This window comes from Lynx canadensis, chromosome A3 (assembly GCF_007474595.2).
Source record: "Lynx canadensis isolate LIC74 chromosome A3, mLynCan4.pri.v2, whole genome shotgun sequence".
In the NCBI taxonomy this organism is placed as follows: Eukaryota; Metazoa; Chordata; class Mammalia; order Carnivora; family Felidae; genus Lynx; species Lynx canadensis.
Genome location: NC_044305.1, coordinates 21,186,820 through 21,201,384, shown reverse-complemented (window position 1 = coordinate 21,201,384; position 14,565 = coordinate 21,186,820). Strand labels below are relative to the sequence as shown.

Below are 14,565 nucleotides of genomic sequence, written 5' to 3'. Positions count from 1 at the left end.
GGGCGCCTGGGTGGCTCGGTCGGTTAAGCGGCTGACTTCAGCTCAGGGCATGATCTCGCAGTTTGTGAGTTCGAGCCCCGCGTGGGGCTCTGTGCTTTAGATTCTGTGTCTCCCTCTCTCTCTGCCCCTTTCCCACTCTCAGTCTGTCTCTCTCTCAAAAATAAACATTAAAAAAAGAGAGAGAGAGATAGACTTCAGATAGGATGGGGAGCGGGACAGATAGACCAACATGGAACCAAAATTCCCTGTGATGAATGTTTGAATTGGTTCATGTTCCAGGGTTCTGGGAGGCTGAGAAGAAATCTAAGAAGGCTTCATAGAAGAAGTGACTTTGGTGTTGAGCACTGTAGGATGAGTAGGAGTTTGCCAGATGGCTAAGGAAGAAGAAGGGCACCCCAGGCTCAGGGAATACCCATGCCAAAGCTAAGAGGTTGACAGGTGCACAGGGTCTTTTGAGGGCTTTGGGACGTTTATCGTGACCCAAACATGATTTGTTGGGAGAAGAAGCTAGAGACAGAGCCAAACTGGGTAGAACGTCGAATCCCCGTCAAGTTTAGACCTGGGGGGAGGGGCCGAGGCCGAGGAAAGGTTCCTAGGCAGGAGGTGGCTGGTGGCAACGCGAGTGCCCTCACCTACCTCCCCTCCTCAAAAGTGTAAAAGAACCAGACCAGACCCTGTTTGAATGTGCAAAGTAAACTATTTTATTTCAGTGCTCAGTCTTTGTGGCTCAAAAGCATGTCTACTGCCTGCCTGGAACCCTAAAGTGTTTATAAAACCAAAGAGAATTAGAGGCACATTTGTGAGAACATAGATATGTCGGCTCATTTTGTGTTTCTTTCCTATGCAAAGCAGAAAGTTCCGTGTGCAACAGCATGACTTTCTCCAAGTCCCTCGCTGGGATTTTCCGGGCCCTGGAGGCTGTGACCGCGCCCCAGATAGAGAATTCTCCCTCGTTCCTCTTCCTGCCCAGTCACGTGGAGAGAGCGGGGGATAAAGTCAGAGATGACAGCTCATGGGCTCTTGGAGCTTCCTCAGGGCAGGGGCTGTACTCCTGGGCCCTAGCCCTGCCAAAAGGTGGCAGCTGAGATGCCAACCTTGTCGGTTAGTGACCAGCACAGGCAGCTAAGGCTCTTGTGAAGTCTACGCATTGCAGTGTGCAGGCTCGTGGGTAGGACAGGGGCCCCTGGGGCTCTTTTCCCCAAAACTGTGGTCTGAAGGAAGGTGCCTGGGCACAGACGGGGGACCCAGGCAGGGCTGGGGGCGGGGAGGTGGTCATGGTCAGGGTTTCACACTCCGAGACATCTGGTGGCCTCGGGCTCCGGGGAGCCAGGGGGTAGGGCTTGCTATCATTTGCAAGGCTCGGTCCTGTAAGGCTCCGGAATCTTGCACAGGAGCTGGTGCAGCCACTCCATCGCCCAGGGAGGAGCCTGAGGCCCAGAGAGGGAAGGCAGCGGCTGGCTGAACGTGGGGCTCAAACCTAGGACTCAGACCCCTCCAGTCCTCCTCCCCACCTCACCCCGACTGCACCCTTCTGGGTCAGGTCCCAAATGGTCCCTTTGATATTCTCAGGTCAGCGCTGGCACCGTGAACGGGAGGCCGGACTCAGAGAAGTCCTGGGCTCTGTCCCAGCGTCTTCCTACTCCCCAGCCTTGCAAATACCCCGCTGGTGCAGCGTGGGCCTCCTCCCTCCTCTGGGCCCCAGTCTCTTGGTCAGGAAGGCAGCTCCCACTCGGTGATTTCCCGTGGTGATTAAATGGGTTGGGAGCCGCGTGAGCGTCAGCCAGACGGGGCGTGCCCGGCACATAGTAGGCGCCTCACGATGGCGGTGGGGGGGACTTTTGGGCCAGGCCTGCTGGGATGTGGAGGGAACTCGGGGCTGGCCTTTCCTGGGACTCCACCTGTGCCTGCTCTGGGTCTCCCCGAGGGCTCCTGGGGCCTGTGCGTCGTTTGGGATCTGGTCAGTGGGCACGGTCTCTCTTTCGCCTGCTCCAAGGGGCGCCGGAGTAAATCAAACAACAGGATGGGTAGTCAGTGGCTTTTCAGTGGCATCTGGGCTGCATAGGGAGGCATGGGTCCCCGCTCCTCCCCCACCCCAGGCCCAGGCAGCCAGTCTTGGCTCCTGCTGTGGAGGCACAGAACAATCTGCACAGGTAAAGGGAGGTGGGGAACCACAAGAGGAGGCAGGAATACGTTCCGTTCCAAAGAGTCCCCGCAGACTCTGGGGTCTGGGGCCCAAGAAGGGGCAAATTTTGCTCATTAGCTTGGAACAAAAATCGGGGTCAAGCTGGGGGCTCTCAGCTGGCTGAGGTGGGGCCGGGCACCCGGCCCCTAGGCGGGACCAACGATGACGTTCCTGAAGCCTTTCACGGCCTTCAGCTTGTCGCTCTCAAAGTTCACCACGAGCTTGTGGCGGCCCACGTGGAGTGGAAGCAGGTCCACCCTCACCTTGGCGTCCTCCCCCGCCTCCACGGGGTCCGGGCTGTGGAGGGAACGAGCAAGAGGGTGAGGACGGGGGGCGGGGGGAGGGCCCGGGCTGGTCCCCGTGGCGGGGTCAGGCCAGGGATGACATGTGTCTACTGAGAACTTCGCACGGAGCCTCGTGCACGTACAGCTTCATGCTGATGAGAATAAAACAGGCCCCACTCTCCTCTCTCTAAGAGCCTGGGCCATCTGCCTCTCGCGTAAAGAGGGGCCCGTGTGTGTGTGTGTGTGTGTGTGTGTGCGCGCGCGCGTGCGCTTGGGGTAAGAGTGGGTATGCTCGGCGGGCCACACGTGTGAAAATGCACTGAGCTGTACGTACGTGATTTGTGTTATTCACTGCGTGTCAGTTACGTTGCACCAGAAAAGTAAAAATACAGTGTCTACGCTCACGTGCACACATGCAAATATGTCCCTATGAGGATTCACCCACAAGGGCACACGGGTACACATTCAAGGTGAACGGAGGACCCGTGTGTCCAGAGGCGGGCGCTTAGTGACTGAATGTGTTACCGGTTGAGGTTTGTGAAGACGCGGGCCTGGAAAGCAGCTAGAGGGGTGTGGGTGCTCAGAGAGGGTGCAGGGGTGGCAAGTGTCCCTAAGGGGGTTGGGAGTGGACACGCGGGTGTGTGGGAGATGAGAGGAGGGAGCTATAGGGCAGGGCGGCCCCCCCCCTCCATTAGCACCTGCCCCGTGCTCCCAGGCCCCCAAGCTGGAGTGACCGGTCCTTACATCTCCACGACCTTCTGCTCCTCGGTCAGGCCGGCCCCCTCCACGGTGAAGATACAGTCTGACAGGGGCGTGGTGAGCGGGTTCCGCAGGGACACCTCAGCCACCAGCTTGCGTTTCTGCTTGGGCTCGCCCAGGATCTGGAAGAGGGTACAGGACAGGTGTCAGGGGCAGCACCGAGGGAGAGGGGCCCGGCGCCCCTCCAGGGCAGGCAGAGTCCCGGCTGGGCCATCTCTGCATTCGCTGCAATTTGGCTCCTTGTTTGATTGAGCTCTGGCATGATCACTCCCCGCCTCTGTGCCTCAGTTTCCTCATCTAGGAAACATGGATATTGGTACCTGCCCAGGTCTCCTTCACAGACCGGCAGCGAGGCTCCACACGACTTGGGGGGATATGTAAAGTGCCTCCCTTGTTCTAGGGTCTGTGCTTTTCCCTGCCCCACCAGGGCCCCGGGGCCTGGGGATCTTACCTTAGGAGTTTAGCTTTCAAGGGTCCACGGTTCTGAGATCCCTAAATCCCACCACCCTACCACTCTGGGATTCTAGGATTCATTTCTAGAAGTCTGAGTCCCAAATTCTTTTGGCTTCACGATGCTTTCCTTTGACGAAGTTAGGATTTGAGGAAGCCCGGGGCATCAGAGATCTTGAGATGGCAGGGGTGTGGCGTGTGCATGCGTGGGCGGCCTGTCCTGGGGCCCCGCCCATCCCCCCCACACCCTGCCCGGCCAAGCCCTTACCCGGATCTTGATTTCTGGATTCTCCAGATAGATGTCCCTCTCAGCTAGCAGGTAGCTGTTGACAGCCGGCTCAGTGAGGAGTCCCCGCACCTTGATGAGGTTTGACTCGGTCAGGCAGTCACAGTATTTCTCGTAGAGGATTCGAAGGGGAATGCTCTTCTCTGCAGGAGGGGACAGGGGACAGCACTCGTGACTGCTGAATCACGGCCCCCACCTCTCCGAGAGCATCTCCACAAGGCACAGAGAATGGAAAGAATGTGCTTGAGGCCACATAACTAGTGAACGAATGGGCAGATCCCCCCTTCCCCCACCTGCCCGGGCTGTGGGGTTCCCAGGGAGGAGCTGGGGGGGGGCGGTGCAGGCAGAACGGCTGGTAAGGAAAGTGTTGGAGCTCCAACGGGCCTGGGTTCTAATCTCGTCTCTGCGCCTTTGCTAACTGGCGACGCCGGGCACGTCGCTTCACCTCTCGGGACCTCAGTTTCCCTCCATGAACTTGGCGGGATTGCACCCATTTTACAGATGAAGAAACACTTGTGCCAGTAAGGAAGCCCCGGCTCAGCTCGGCCGCTGACTGGCTGTGTGAGCCCGGGGAGGTGACTTCCCCTCTCTGTTCCTCTTCTGTTCCCTGGGACAGCGGCACCGGCTGGGAGGAGCTAAGGGCAAAAGTCATTTCAGAGCAAAAGCCACCCCGTGATGACGAGATGAGGAAGAAGCCAGCTGGGCCAACGCCTCCCTCGGCAGCAGCGAGGTGAAGTGTAGTTTCTAGCCCCATTTCTCTGACGCCACTGAGGCACCAGGGCACTAGGGGTCGGCTTGTGGGAGGCAGACAAGAACAGTGCGAGGAGCACAGGGCTGAGAATCCACAGGCTGGTCCACTGAATGCTTGTCCTTTCTTTTTTTTTTTTTTTTTTAAATTTTTTTCAACTTTTTTTTTTTTTTATTTATTTTTGGGACAGAGAGAGACAGAGCATGAATGGGGGAGGGGCAGAGAGAGAGGGAGACACAGAATCGGAAACAGGCTCCAGGCTCCGAGCCATCAGCCCAGAGCCCGACGCGGGGCTCGAACTCACGGACCGCGAGATCGTGACCTGGCTGAAGTCGGACGCTTAACCGACTGCGCCACCCAGGCGCCCCTGAATGCTTGTCCTTTCATCGCAGAGAACCGTGGCCATCCTTTTCCACTCCCCCTGTGAAAGGGCAGCGCTGGAGGGCCGGGCTTGGGGCTTGGGGCTCAGGGGAGCCCAGCCAACCTCTCCTCGCTGGCTGTCGCAGGGCCACGATGGGAGAAGCCGCTGTCTCTGTTCCCGCCATCTGTCCCCTCCCTCCCCCACTAGGCTCCAGCCAGTCTCGGAACTTTGTATACTATTGCCTCATCAATTGCACATTGTTTTTCTCTCCGTCCACTCGCTTTATACTTCTCAACCTTTCTTGCTTAGGGGCACTTTACGTTCTGTGCGGCAAACCAGGGTCATGTACTATAAATAGAAGGTAACTGGCAAAAATGAATACAAGCCAAGTCATGCTTGTTCGGTTCCGGCTAGGTATTCTTTCTACTGAGGGCTCTGGCGGAGACCCGAGATGGGCGAGGGTGGGGGGGCGCTGGGCCCAGGAGCGCCGCTGAGACATTCCCTGCAGGGCATCCGTAGGACTGTGAGGGCCCGACAGACAACCACCTTCTCCCTGCCAGTTAAGGTCTAGGCTCCAGCGTGCCCCGCACCCCAGCTGCTCAATCCCAGGGTGGATCGGCCCCAACCTCTGAGCGGATGACGTGGGGGAAGAAACCCCAACCTTCTGCCAAAAAAGACAGAAAGGAGTGAAAATCCCTGGGTCAGAGCCTGGTGGAACTGACTGGAAATTCTGGAAAGGTATACGGGAAAGAAGGAAAACACTGCCCTCCAGGAACTTAGAGGACGTGGTCCCAACTGTTGACTTTTCCAGAAGCCTGAAGCTAGGGTGGGACCAGGGACCAGGGCCTTGGCCTTGGGCCAGATGATGGCTGAGAGAAGAAAACCTGTGTGGTCAGTCTCAGTCATTCCTTACATGACTTGCCCTGTTCTAGAAGGTACCTTGGGCGTGGTCACAGAGGCCACAGTGGCTGCACTCCCAGTGACCCACCTGGAGGGGAGAGGGGAGGAGAGAGAGGGCGGGTGGGGGCAGGAAGGGGAAGGGAGAGAAGCAATGCAAGGAGGCAAGGGTGGGGATGACTGGATTCTGTTCCCTGTCCTGCGTCTGGTTTCCTGTCCATTAATTAGCACATGGAAAGTCCCCAGATCTTATCATCAAAGAATAACAAGCAAGGCGGCCAAAGTGTGGGGTCACCAAAGCGGCTATCTCGGGCTGAGCTTGGCATTGGAGGCCTTGGTCAGGCACCCTAGACTGGGCCTGCAGCCTGAGGGCAACACACAGGACCTCTCCCCTCCTCCCCCCCTCCGCCCCTCCCCGCTGCAGGCTGTGCCCCTCACGGAGCGGGAGGGTCTCCGAGGCGGGATGGACCGCTCTGTCGTGACCACATCCCCAGGATGATGAGAAACACCGTCAGGCTTGGCTGAGCTCTGGAAGAACAATGCTCCAGGGGCCCAGATGGTAACTGGGAGGCAAAGGGTGACTCAATAGGAAGGAAGTTATTCTGACATCCCTGGCCCGGGCTGGAGTTCACCTCGTGCCATACATTCCAGGAAAGACACTTCCTGCCTTTCAAGCGGTTCCGAGCATGAGAAGAACCTGACGGGTGTACGTTCACACAGAGGGGCTGGCGCGACTCTTCAAACACCAGCCAGCCTTTGTGCGAGTGGGGAACTTGATGCCTGGAACGGAGAAGACAAATACCCAGGAGCCCACGGCCCATTGACAGGGTGGTGGGGACCAGAACTCGGGGGTCCTGGCCATGGCACAGGGATGGACCCCTGCCCCCGACACTCGGGGCCCGGATGCAGAGGTGAGGGCTGGGTCCTTTGCATGCCATCAAGGCTGGCAGGGGCTCAGGACCCGCGGAGCCCGGCACTGAGGCCATCGTCTGGCACGGCAGGTGTTCGGGACAGACCCACAAGGCCTCTCTGCCTCCCCATGATCAGTTTTACACTTTCCAGGTATTTCCTGAGCACAGGGTCTCCTTCAGTCCTCAACAGTGGCCCATCGGGAGGGACGTGTTACTGACCCCCTGACTGATGAGTATGATTGGAGGCTCAGAGAGCATGCTCACCCTGTCCAAGCTTGTACATCTAGAAGGTGGGGGAGGCCAGGGGCAAAGCCAGGTCCGGCTGGCCTCGGAACATGTGTTTGGGCAGCCGTGAGTGTTGGGGCCCAGCTCCGGTGCCGTTGGCTCTGTCCCTGAGGGCTTCACCCATTCTTAGGGACCCTGATAGACGGTCTGCTCTGGGCGTGAGTCTCCAGGAGTGCCCCTGGGGGACCCAAGATAGAGAAGCCAGGAGGTGGCACTGTTTGGAGGGCCAACCCCCTGAACAAGCTGGCTGATAAAGAGGAGACCGGGAGGTGCTCTCAGGGGCCGTGGCATGGGCAGTACTGGAGGCCGAGGGAAGGAATTAGCTGGAAGCAGGCAGTAGAGAGTCCGGGAAAGCAGTCGAAGGTCACGTGAAGATGAGACGGGACAAAACAGTACAGTTGCTAAGAGCACGGGTTCAAGCCCCAGTCCTGTCACTCCCTAACCGTGTGGCCTCGGGAAAGCTGCTTCACCTCTCCGTGCTCAGTCTTCTCACCCGAAAAGTGCGGCAATGCGAGAAGCCACCTCCGATGAAGAATGAAATGGGTTGCTAGTTACAAAGTACTTGGGCAGGGCCTGACCCAGGGGAAGAAAACTGCACATGCCCAGCGCTCAGGATGCGACCTCGTGCCTTGGGGGTTGGTGGTCAGTAAGTGCTCCAGGAACACGGGGCCTTACCGGAGAAAGGCGCCAGGGAAAGGTTGAGCAGGTCCTTGGTGCCGCACTCGGGCCCCAGGATCCCGTTGTAGCTGACGGTGCGGGCACAGAGCAGGAGGCGGCAGGTGTGCTCCTCGGAGGTGTTGTTGGCGATGTAGGCGAAGACGTCGAAGTCGCTACCCATACTCATGCTCTGGCTCACGCGGATCCGCATGGCCATCCCGGTGTCCTCTTTATCAGTCAGCTTGTTCAGGTGGTTGGCCCTCTTGAAGGCCTCTCTCTCCTCTGGGGACCCTGTGAGGAGGGAGGAGAGAGCTCCATTAGAGCTGAAATAGGGACCAAGGATAAGGAGGCTGGCACAGGGCAGGCCGACGTTCAGGGTCCCGGGGACTCAGAGCAGCCGCAAGGAGCCCCTTGTCTACATTTCTGCGCCAGGAGGATGAAAGAGTATTTCATTTACTTCCCACAAGTAAACTCCTATACATCCCTCAAGACCCAGCCCCAAATCCTTATCCCCACCCCCCACCTCCTCCTCCAGGAAGCCTTCTCCGACCGCTCTTTCCGCAGGGTGAATGAATCACAACGCCTTCTGGAGTCTCACGGGTACCTATTGCCTATCATGCTTTTTTAAAAAAAAAAATTTTTTTTTTAACGTTTCTTCATCTTTGAGAGACAGAGCGTGAGCAGGGAAGGGGCAGAGAGAGGGAGACACAGAATCCGAAGCACAGAGCCCGACGCGGGGCTTGAACTCACAAACCGTGAGATGATGACCCGAGCCAAAGTCAGGCGCTCAACCGACGGAGCCACCCAGGCGCCCCTATCATGCTTTTCATTTAACGAAGTTGTTTTCTCTTTATGTACTTGCCCTCTTGAGCTGCTCAAAGACTAAGAGTGTATTTTACTTATCTTTTTGCCGTACCCAAAGCGTATGACAGTGCTCGGTGGGTAGTAAACAGTAATACAATGCAAACTTTCTCCCCTCCAAGTGTTGGCACAGGGATTACTTCTGCCTGAGATCTTTTCCCTCCCTTTCCCTACCTGCGGAGCTCCCCTTCTTGGTGCACTATTTACTCCCCCCCCCCCGCCCCGTTCCTTTTAGGTTTGTCCCCAGTGTCGCTGGGTGCGTATCTATGTCTCCCACCCAACCATCGGCTCTAGACCTTTCAGAGACCAGGGAAAGCACCTTTTCCTTCTGTTTCGTCCCTTCCGGCTAAGGCATGGCCATTTATCACCCACACCCCCAGCCAGCCCTGGGAAGTCCGAGGGAGTCAGATGGAGGCAGGGGCAATGGTGTCTGTGACCTCTGTGAATACACCCTGTGCTTGGCACACAGTAGATGCTTAGAAAACATCTACTGTGTTGAACTGGCTGTTGGATGTGCTCAAAAGCAATTTTCAACATAAGCTGTGTTCTTTTTTTGCCGCTACTGATTTAACATGAGATGCAGAAAGCAGTTTCATCTTTGTCTCTGATGGAAGCTCTCTAAGTTTCTCTTGCTCCATTTCTCTCTCCTTACCCATCTATTGTCACACTCACCTCCCCACCCGTGTGTGAAATACTGCATGAATAAACACTACAGAGCTCCTGGCATCTCTCTTCCTTGGCCCTCTGGACTTTCGAGCCTCTCTGGGCCAGATATGTTGCAATTAAAAAAAAAAAAAAAGTGGGATTTGCCCATTTTCAGTTGTAGATGCCACTACGATAAATACTGTTAATAAACAGCACAGACGTCATTAATTTTGCTGTTCAGATGCATGCCTCTCCTACATAACTGTCATCCCTTCAGATTTATTTGAGTCAAACCAGCCAAAAAAGCCAGGCTTCAAAAACCAAATGGAATCCTTTTATGGAATACAGAATTCTTTTCCTAAATGAATAATCGTCTACCACTGTCTCCCAGGGTGCTTCTTTCTTTTTTAAAGTTTTTTTTTTTTTTGAATTTTGAGAGAGAGGGGGTAGGAGGGGAGGGGCAGAGACAGAGGGGGACAGAGGATCCGAAGGAGGCTCTGCGCTGAGAGCAGTGAGCTCGACGCGGGGCTCAAACCCGTGAACCACAAGATCGCGACCTGAGCCGAAGTCGGAGGCTCAACCGACTGAGCCACCCAGGTGCCCCCCGGTGTGCTTTTTTTTTTTTTTTTTAAGAAAAAAAGTAAAATGGAGAGTAACCCACAGGTCATTGTACACAGGCTGCCAAAGAAAGCGCAGGTGCACGCACGTGTGCGCGTGCCCACGCAAGCCCGCTGGCTGGTGAAATGAGCTGCTTGTGTGCAAGGCGGTGCTGAAGGCTCCGAGGAGCGGGGCACCTACCCTCCGGGTACTTGTAGGTGTGGGTGATGTCCTGCCGCTCGTCACGGCCCACGCTCTTAGTGCTGATCTTCAGCCCCACGACCAGGGAGTGGTTGATGGACTTGTGCATGGACCCATCGTCCTGCCGGATCCAGTCCACCACGTCGGCATTGACCTCAGCAAAGACAAAAGGCGCGTCGTACTTGGTGCTCAGGTCGCCCTCCTTGATGGCACGGACCGGAACGGGCCCACAGCAGTATGTCCCTGTTTGGGGGGAGGAGGGGAGACGGTGGGCTGAGTGGGGGGAGGGGAGGCGGGGGGAGTGGCACCCTCTCAAACCTCCCCCATTTCAACCACATGTAGCAAAGAATCCCAAGACCACCCAGCCCTTTGACGCAGGGACTCCATTTCTGGGAAGGCGGCAGAGACTAAGAATGAAGAGTGGAGACTCTGGAGCCGGCCCGGCCTCTGGGGTTCAAATCTCAGCTGGTCTCTTGTTAGCTGTGTGACCTTGGGCAAGTTTCTTCCCTTCCCTAAGCCTGTTTTATGTGTGGATATTTGTACCCAGCTAATGAGGATTTGCATATGCTAAATGCCATGTGAGGGTCTGATAAATAAAATAGAAGCGTGTCACCAGGCATCCCGAGGCGATGAGGGAGCCACACGGCAGAAGGCAGTGTGTCTGTCTTGCTTCCTGCCCGCGCAGAGACCTGTAGCCAGGGACCAACAACATTCTCGGGAGGGCACGTTGACCAAATGAACAGGAGAGCCGGGTGTTTATCTCCGTGGGGTTTACAACTGCTTCTGACCGCTCAACACAGTTCAAGGTTGAGGGCTAGAGGCTGGGTAGCTACACCATTCGATGGAACGCAGCAATATCAATTTAAATCTAAAATCACCAAAAACTCTCTGATCGAGAAAGGCCGGCGATATACGGAGAAGTGATGGAACCAAGACAAAAGGCCACGTGCAGCCCGAGATCTTAATGCAGGGACCAAAGGACCCCCAAAGCGCTGCAAACAGAATTCAGAGGCCCGTGAACTTGGATGGGAAAAAATCACATCTTTATCTTCACTGAATTCTGATAACACTTCCTTCGATTGTGAAAGCAGACAAACCATCGTCTTAGATGCACTTATGACTTGTCAGCCATAAGGACCACAGATATTTCTATATCGCTTTATAGTTGTCATAGATAACTGGAAATATCACTTCTATGCATCTCTACCAGTACGTAATGGAACTTACTATCTCCACCCCTAGATCTTGTTATGTAAGGCATATATTATTATATCATAAATTTATTTTTAAAAAACGTTGATAACTCTGTCTCGGTGTAATTGCTTTCCTTTGTTACCCTGGGTAATATATTCTATGCATTTAAAAATATGCTTCTGAGAAAGGATCCATTTGGTTTCACCCGATTTTGCTGTGGCGTTCTGTCTCTCTTTCTCCCTCTTTCTTTCCCTGTCTCTGTCTCTGTCTCTCTCACACACACACACACATACCCACGCGTATATAATAGGAAAATACTAGAAGCTGTGCGTGAACGTTAACGATACTTCCTCTGCGGGGGAAGAGGACAAAGATGCGATTTGATTTTTTTTTTTCTTTGTGCTTGTTCATAATCTCCGTTTGCCACGACGTGTGTGAATTACATACACGGTCAACGGAGGGCTCCCACCCTCGTGCGGGCTAGTCAGGGGTCTCTGGAATCAGCCACACTGGGGTTAGAACCGGCCAAGTGACTGTGGGGGAGTCCTCTCCAAGACTCAGTTTCCCCGCCTGGGGAAGGGGGCCACACCCACCCACCTTCGCTCTTCTCCTGGGGCGTGGGGTCGAGGGCCTGCCACCCCTCGTAGCCCGGCAGCAGGTCTGGCCTGCTCATCCATGACTCCACCCAGCAGTGGAAGTTCCTGTTGGGGAAACGAGGCGAACGTTGGCCAGGACTCAAACTCAAGACTTTCACTGTCACCTCCCACGGGCAGTCCACACTTGCCTGTCCCAAGCTGAACCCAGGGTGTCCCCGACACCCTTCTTTGCCTTTCCTCCCCTGGGCCCTAGCCAGGCGCTCGCTGCTACCCCGGAGTCACTGTCATCGCCCCCTCCCACAATCCTCCGCTTTCGGTGGCTCCTCTAGTCCAGCCGATGGGACCTCCTCACTTCTCTGCTGTGCCTTCTTTTCCAGCCCAAGGGCTCTGCCCTGGTTCAGGCCTCATCCCTGTGCACCTGGAACACACCCCAGCCTCCTTCTGTCAGCTTCTCCGGTGTCATCTGTGTCCCTCTCCAAGTATGAAGACTTTGGTGACAACCTGTTGCACCTGTTGCCTTGGGAGGCAAGCCCAGACCCCCTAACCTGGCATTCCAGACTCCTGAAAACCCAATCCCCTGACACCTTTTCATGCACTTCGTGACTTTCCCTCCTCTTGGCCTTTGCTCCCGCTGGGGCCCTACCTGGAGAGCCCTCCCCAAGTCCTGTTCCCCTTTGTCCAAATACTGTTCAACTTTGAAACCCAATTCAAATGTGACCTCCTCCGAGAAGTCTTCCCGGCTTTCCATTCCGCGGGACCCTCCCCAGTGGGCTCTACCCCTGACCCTGGGCCCCAGCTCACCAGATCATCTCGCTCTTGTCACCCTGGATCTCCCCAAACTCGTTGCGGAAGTACTCGATGAGCAGGTTGCTGTTCTGGTCGTGGGCCGAGTTATAGTTGGTCACCACTCGGGTGGGGATGCCGAGGCACCGCAGCACTAGGGTGGGAGGAGGACGTGATGGAGAGAGGGATTAGGCTCTGGGGACATCTGCCCTGCTTTGGGCCTCCACATGCCCATCTGTATCCCAGGCAGCATTGTACCCATTGTCTAGGTAGTAAGAGCGGGCGTCATCCCCTCAGCTGGATGGTGGTGCCCACCTCGCCGGTCACCCCATGTCCGCTCTGACTCTTCACATCACAGCTAACAGAAGAAGACCCCAAAATGCAAGTCTGACATCAACACTCCCCTGCTAAGCCTTCGATGTCTCCCTATGGCCGCTGAGGTCAAGGCCAGACTTCGGGCTGTGGCCTTTGGCCATACAAGGTTTGGCCCCTGACCGCCTCCTGCGCATTTCCCTCCAGTCACACTTGCTGTTCCTCCTGCACTCTCTACACTCCCGCCAGCCACAGGGCATTGGCATATGCTGCTCCCTCAGCCTGGAAGGCCACCCGCCAGGTTTAGATTGTTTCATTTGCATTCGTAGCAAGACTGGGGATTTATCATCATTCTCAATGTAAGGGCACGGGAGGGATTATGTAACTAGTTCTCTGAGGGCAGCGAGGGATCTGTCTTCCTTTAGGTGCCCAGACCCCAGGACAGGCCTGGCACAGACAATTTTGTCAAATGGATGAAGTGGAGAGAGGAGAGGAGGAAGGGGGTAAGGGAAGGAGCAAAGGAACCGCAGAGATTCAGGGCAGGGAGCAAACAGTGAAGCAGGCAGAGGAGGGAACAAGGGTCGGGGTGGGGTGGGGGTGGGGAGCAGGGAGAGGCTTCCATTCAAGCCCCAGCTGCTGTGGGCTGCGTGAGCCGAGACCAGTCCCCCCACCTCTCCGGGCCTTGTGTCCTCCTCTACGACACGGGGTTGGGGTACGCACGCAGGGCCGGCAGTCGCGTTGGGACACCGTCGGGGAAGAAGAGGGCCCTGTGCTCACGCCCAGGCACGGTTTACAGAGAGGTCGTAGTGGCGGGGGAGGGGCCAGGTTGCGGTGACAGGACAGCCGCTGGCCTCTGGCCAGAAAGGAAGCCAGGGGCACGATTCGTGCCTGAGCGGCGGGGTGCTCCTGACACATGGCATTTTGGGTGTCTTCTCACTCCCTCATTGTTTCCTGTGTTTTTTATGTGTTTTGTGAAAGTAACATATTCTCGGGGTGGGATAAAGAAAGTAAATATCTCTTTTAAAAAGTGAGGAAAGCCTTACTAAATGTAACCTGGGGGACTTTTGTCTTTTAGTCTTGATTGAGACCGAGTCTCTGAGATAGAGGGTGGGGGTGAGGGGGCAGGATGTGTGACCTTGGCTCTGTCGCCCTTGGCTCTCCATCAAGCCGGACAAGAGCTTCTGGGACGGCCCTGGACGCCGGCCAGGAGACACGAGGGCCCCTGGGAGGGGACAGAGGAAGGACAGTGCTCATCCTCTGCCTCCAGCCTGGTTGCTTGTCCTGGGACCTGGGCAGTAGGCTCTTTGCTGCCCTTTGGCAGAGGCTGGTGTCCCAACCCCGGACCTTGCCCCGTCACCACATCACAGGCCTCAGAATATAGACCAGACGTGGGGGGAGGCCTGTCCCTGAGGAGCACGGCGCCACCGGTGTCCAAGAGACAGTGTCCCAAGAGGTCTCACCATCACAGTCTCAGGCCTCGAGGCTGCCCCAGAACCGAGGACCCCTGGTTTCAAGCCTGGCTGTGCTGCCCACCAGCTGTGTGACCTTGGGCAGCC

At 56.2% G+C, this 14,565-nt stretch overlaps 1 protein-coding gene across 1 annotated transcript in view; it reads right to left on the bottom strand.

Annotated features, from left to right (window-relative positions):
- Window positions 1-677: 677 nt before the first annotated feature.
- TGM2 (transglutaminase 2) overlaps window positions 678-14,565 on the bottom strand; it is a 31,913-nt gene continuing 18,025 nt past the window's right edge. The window contains exons 7-13 of the mRNA XM_030309623.1: window positions 12,716-12,851; window positions 11,916-12,019; window positions 10,125-10,367; window positions 7,839-8,111; window positions 3,944-4,104; window positions 3,211-3,347; window positions 678-2,479 (exon numbers count right to left, since the gene is read on the bottom strand). Coding sequence (XP_030165483.1) covers window positions 2,329-2,479; window positions 3,211-3,347; window positions 3,944-4,104; window positions 7,839-8,111; window positions 10,125-10,367; window positions 11,916-12,019; window positions 12,716-12,851 — 1,205 coding nt within the window. The 3' untranslated portion in view covers window positions 678-2,328. The remainder of the gene's footprint in view (window positions 2,480-3,210; window positions 3,348-3,943; window positions 4,105-7,838; window positions 8,112-10,124; window positions 10,368-11,915; window positions 12,020-12,715; window positions 12,852-14,565) is intronic.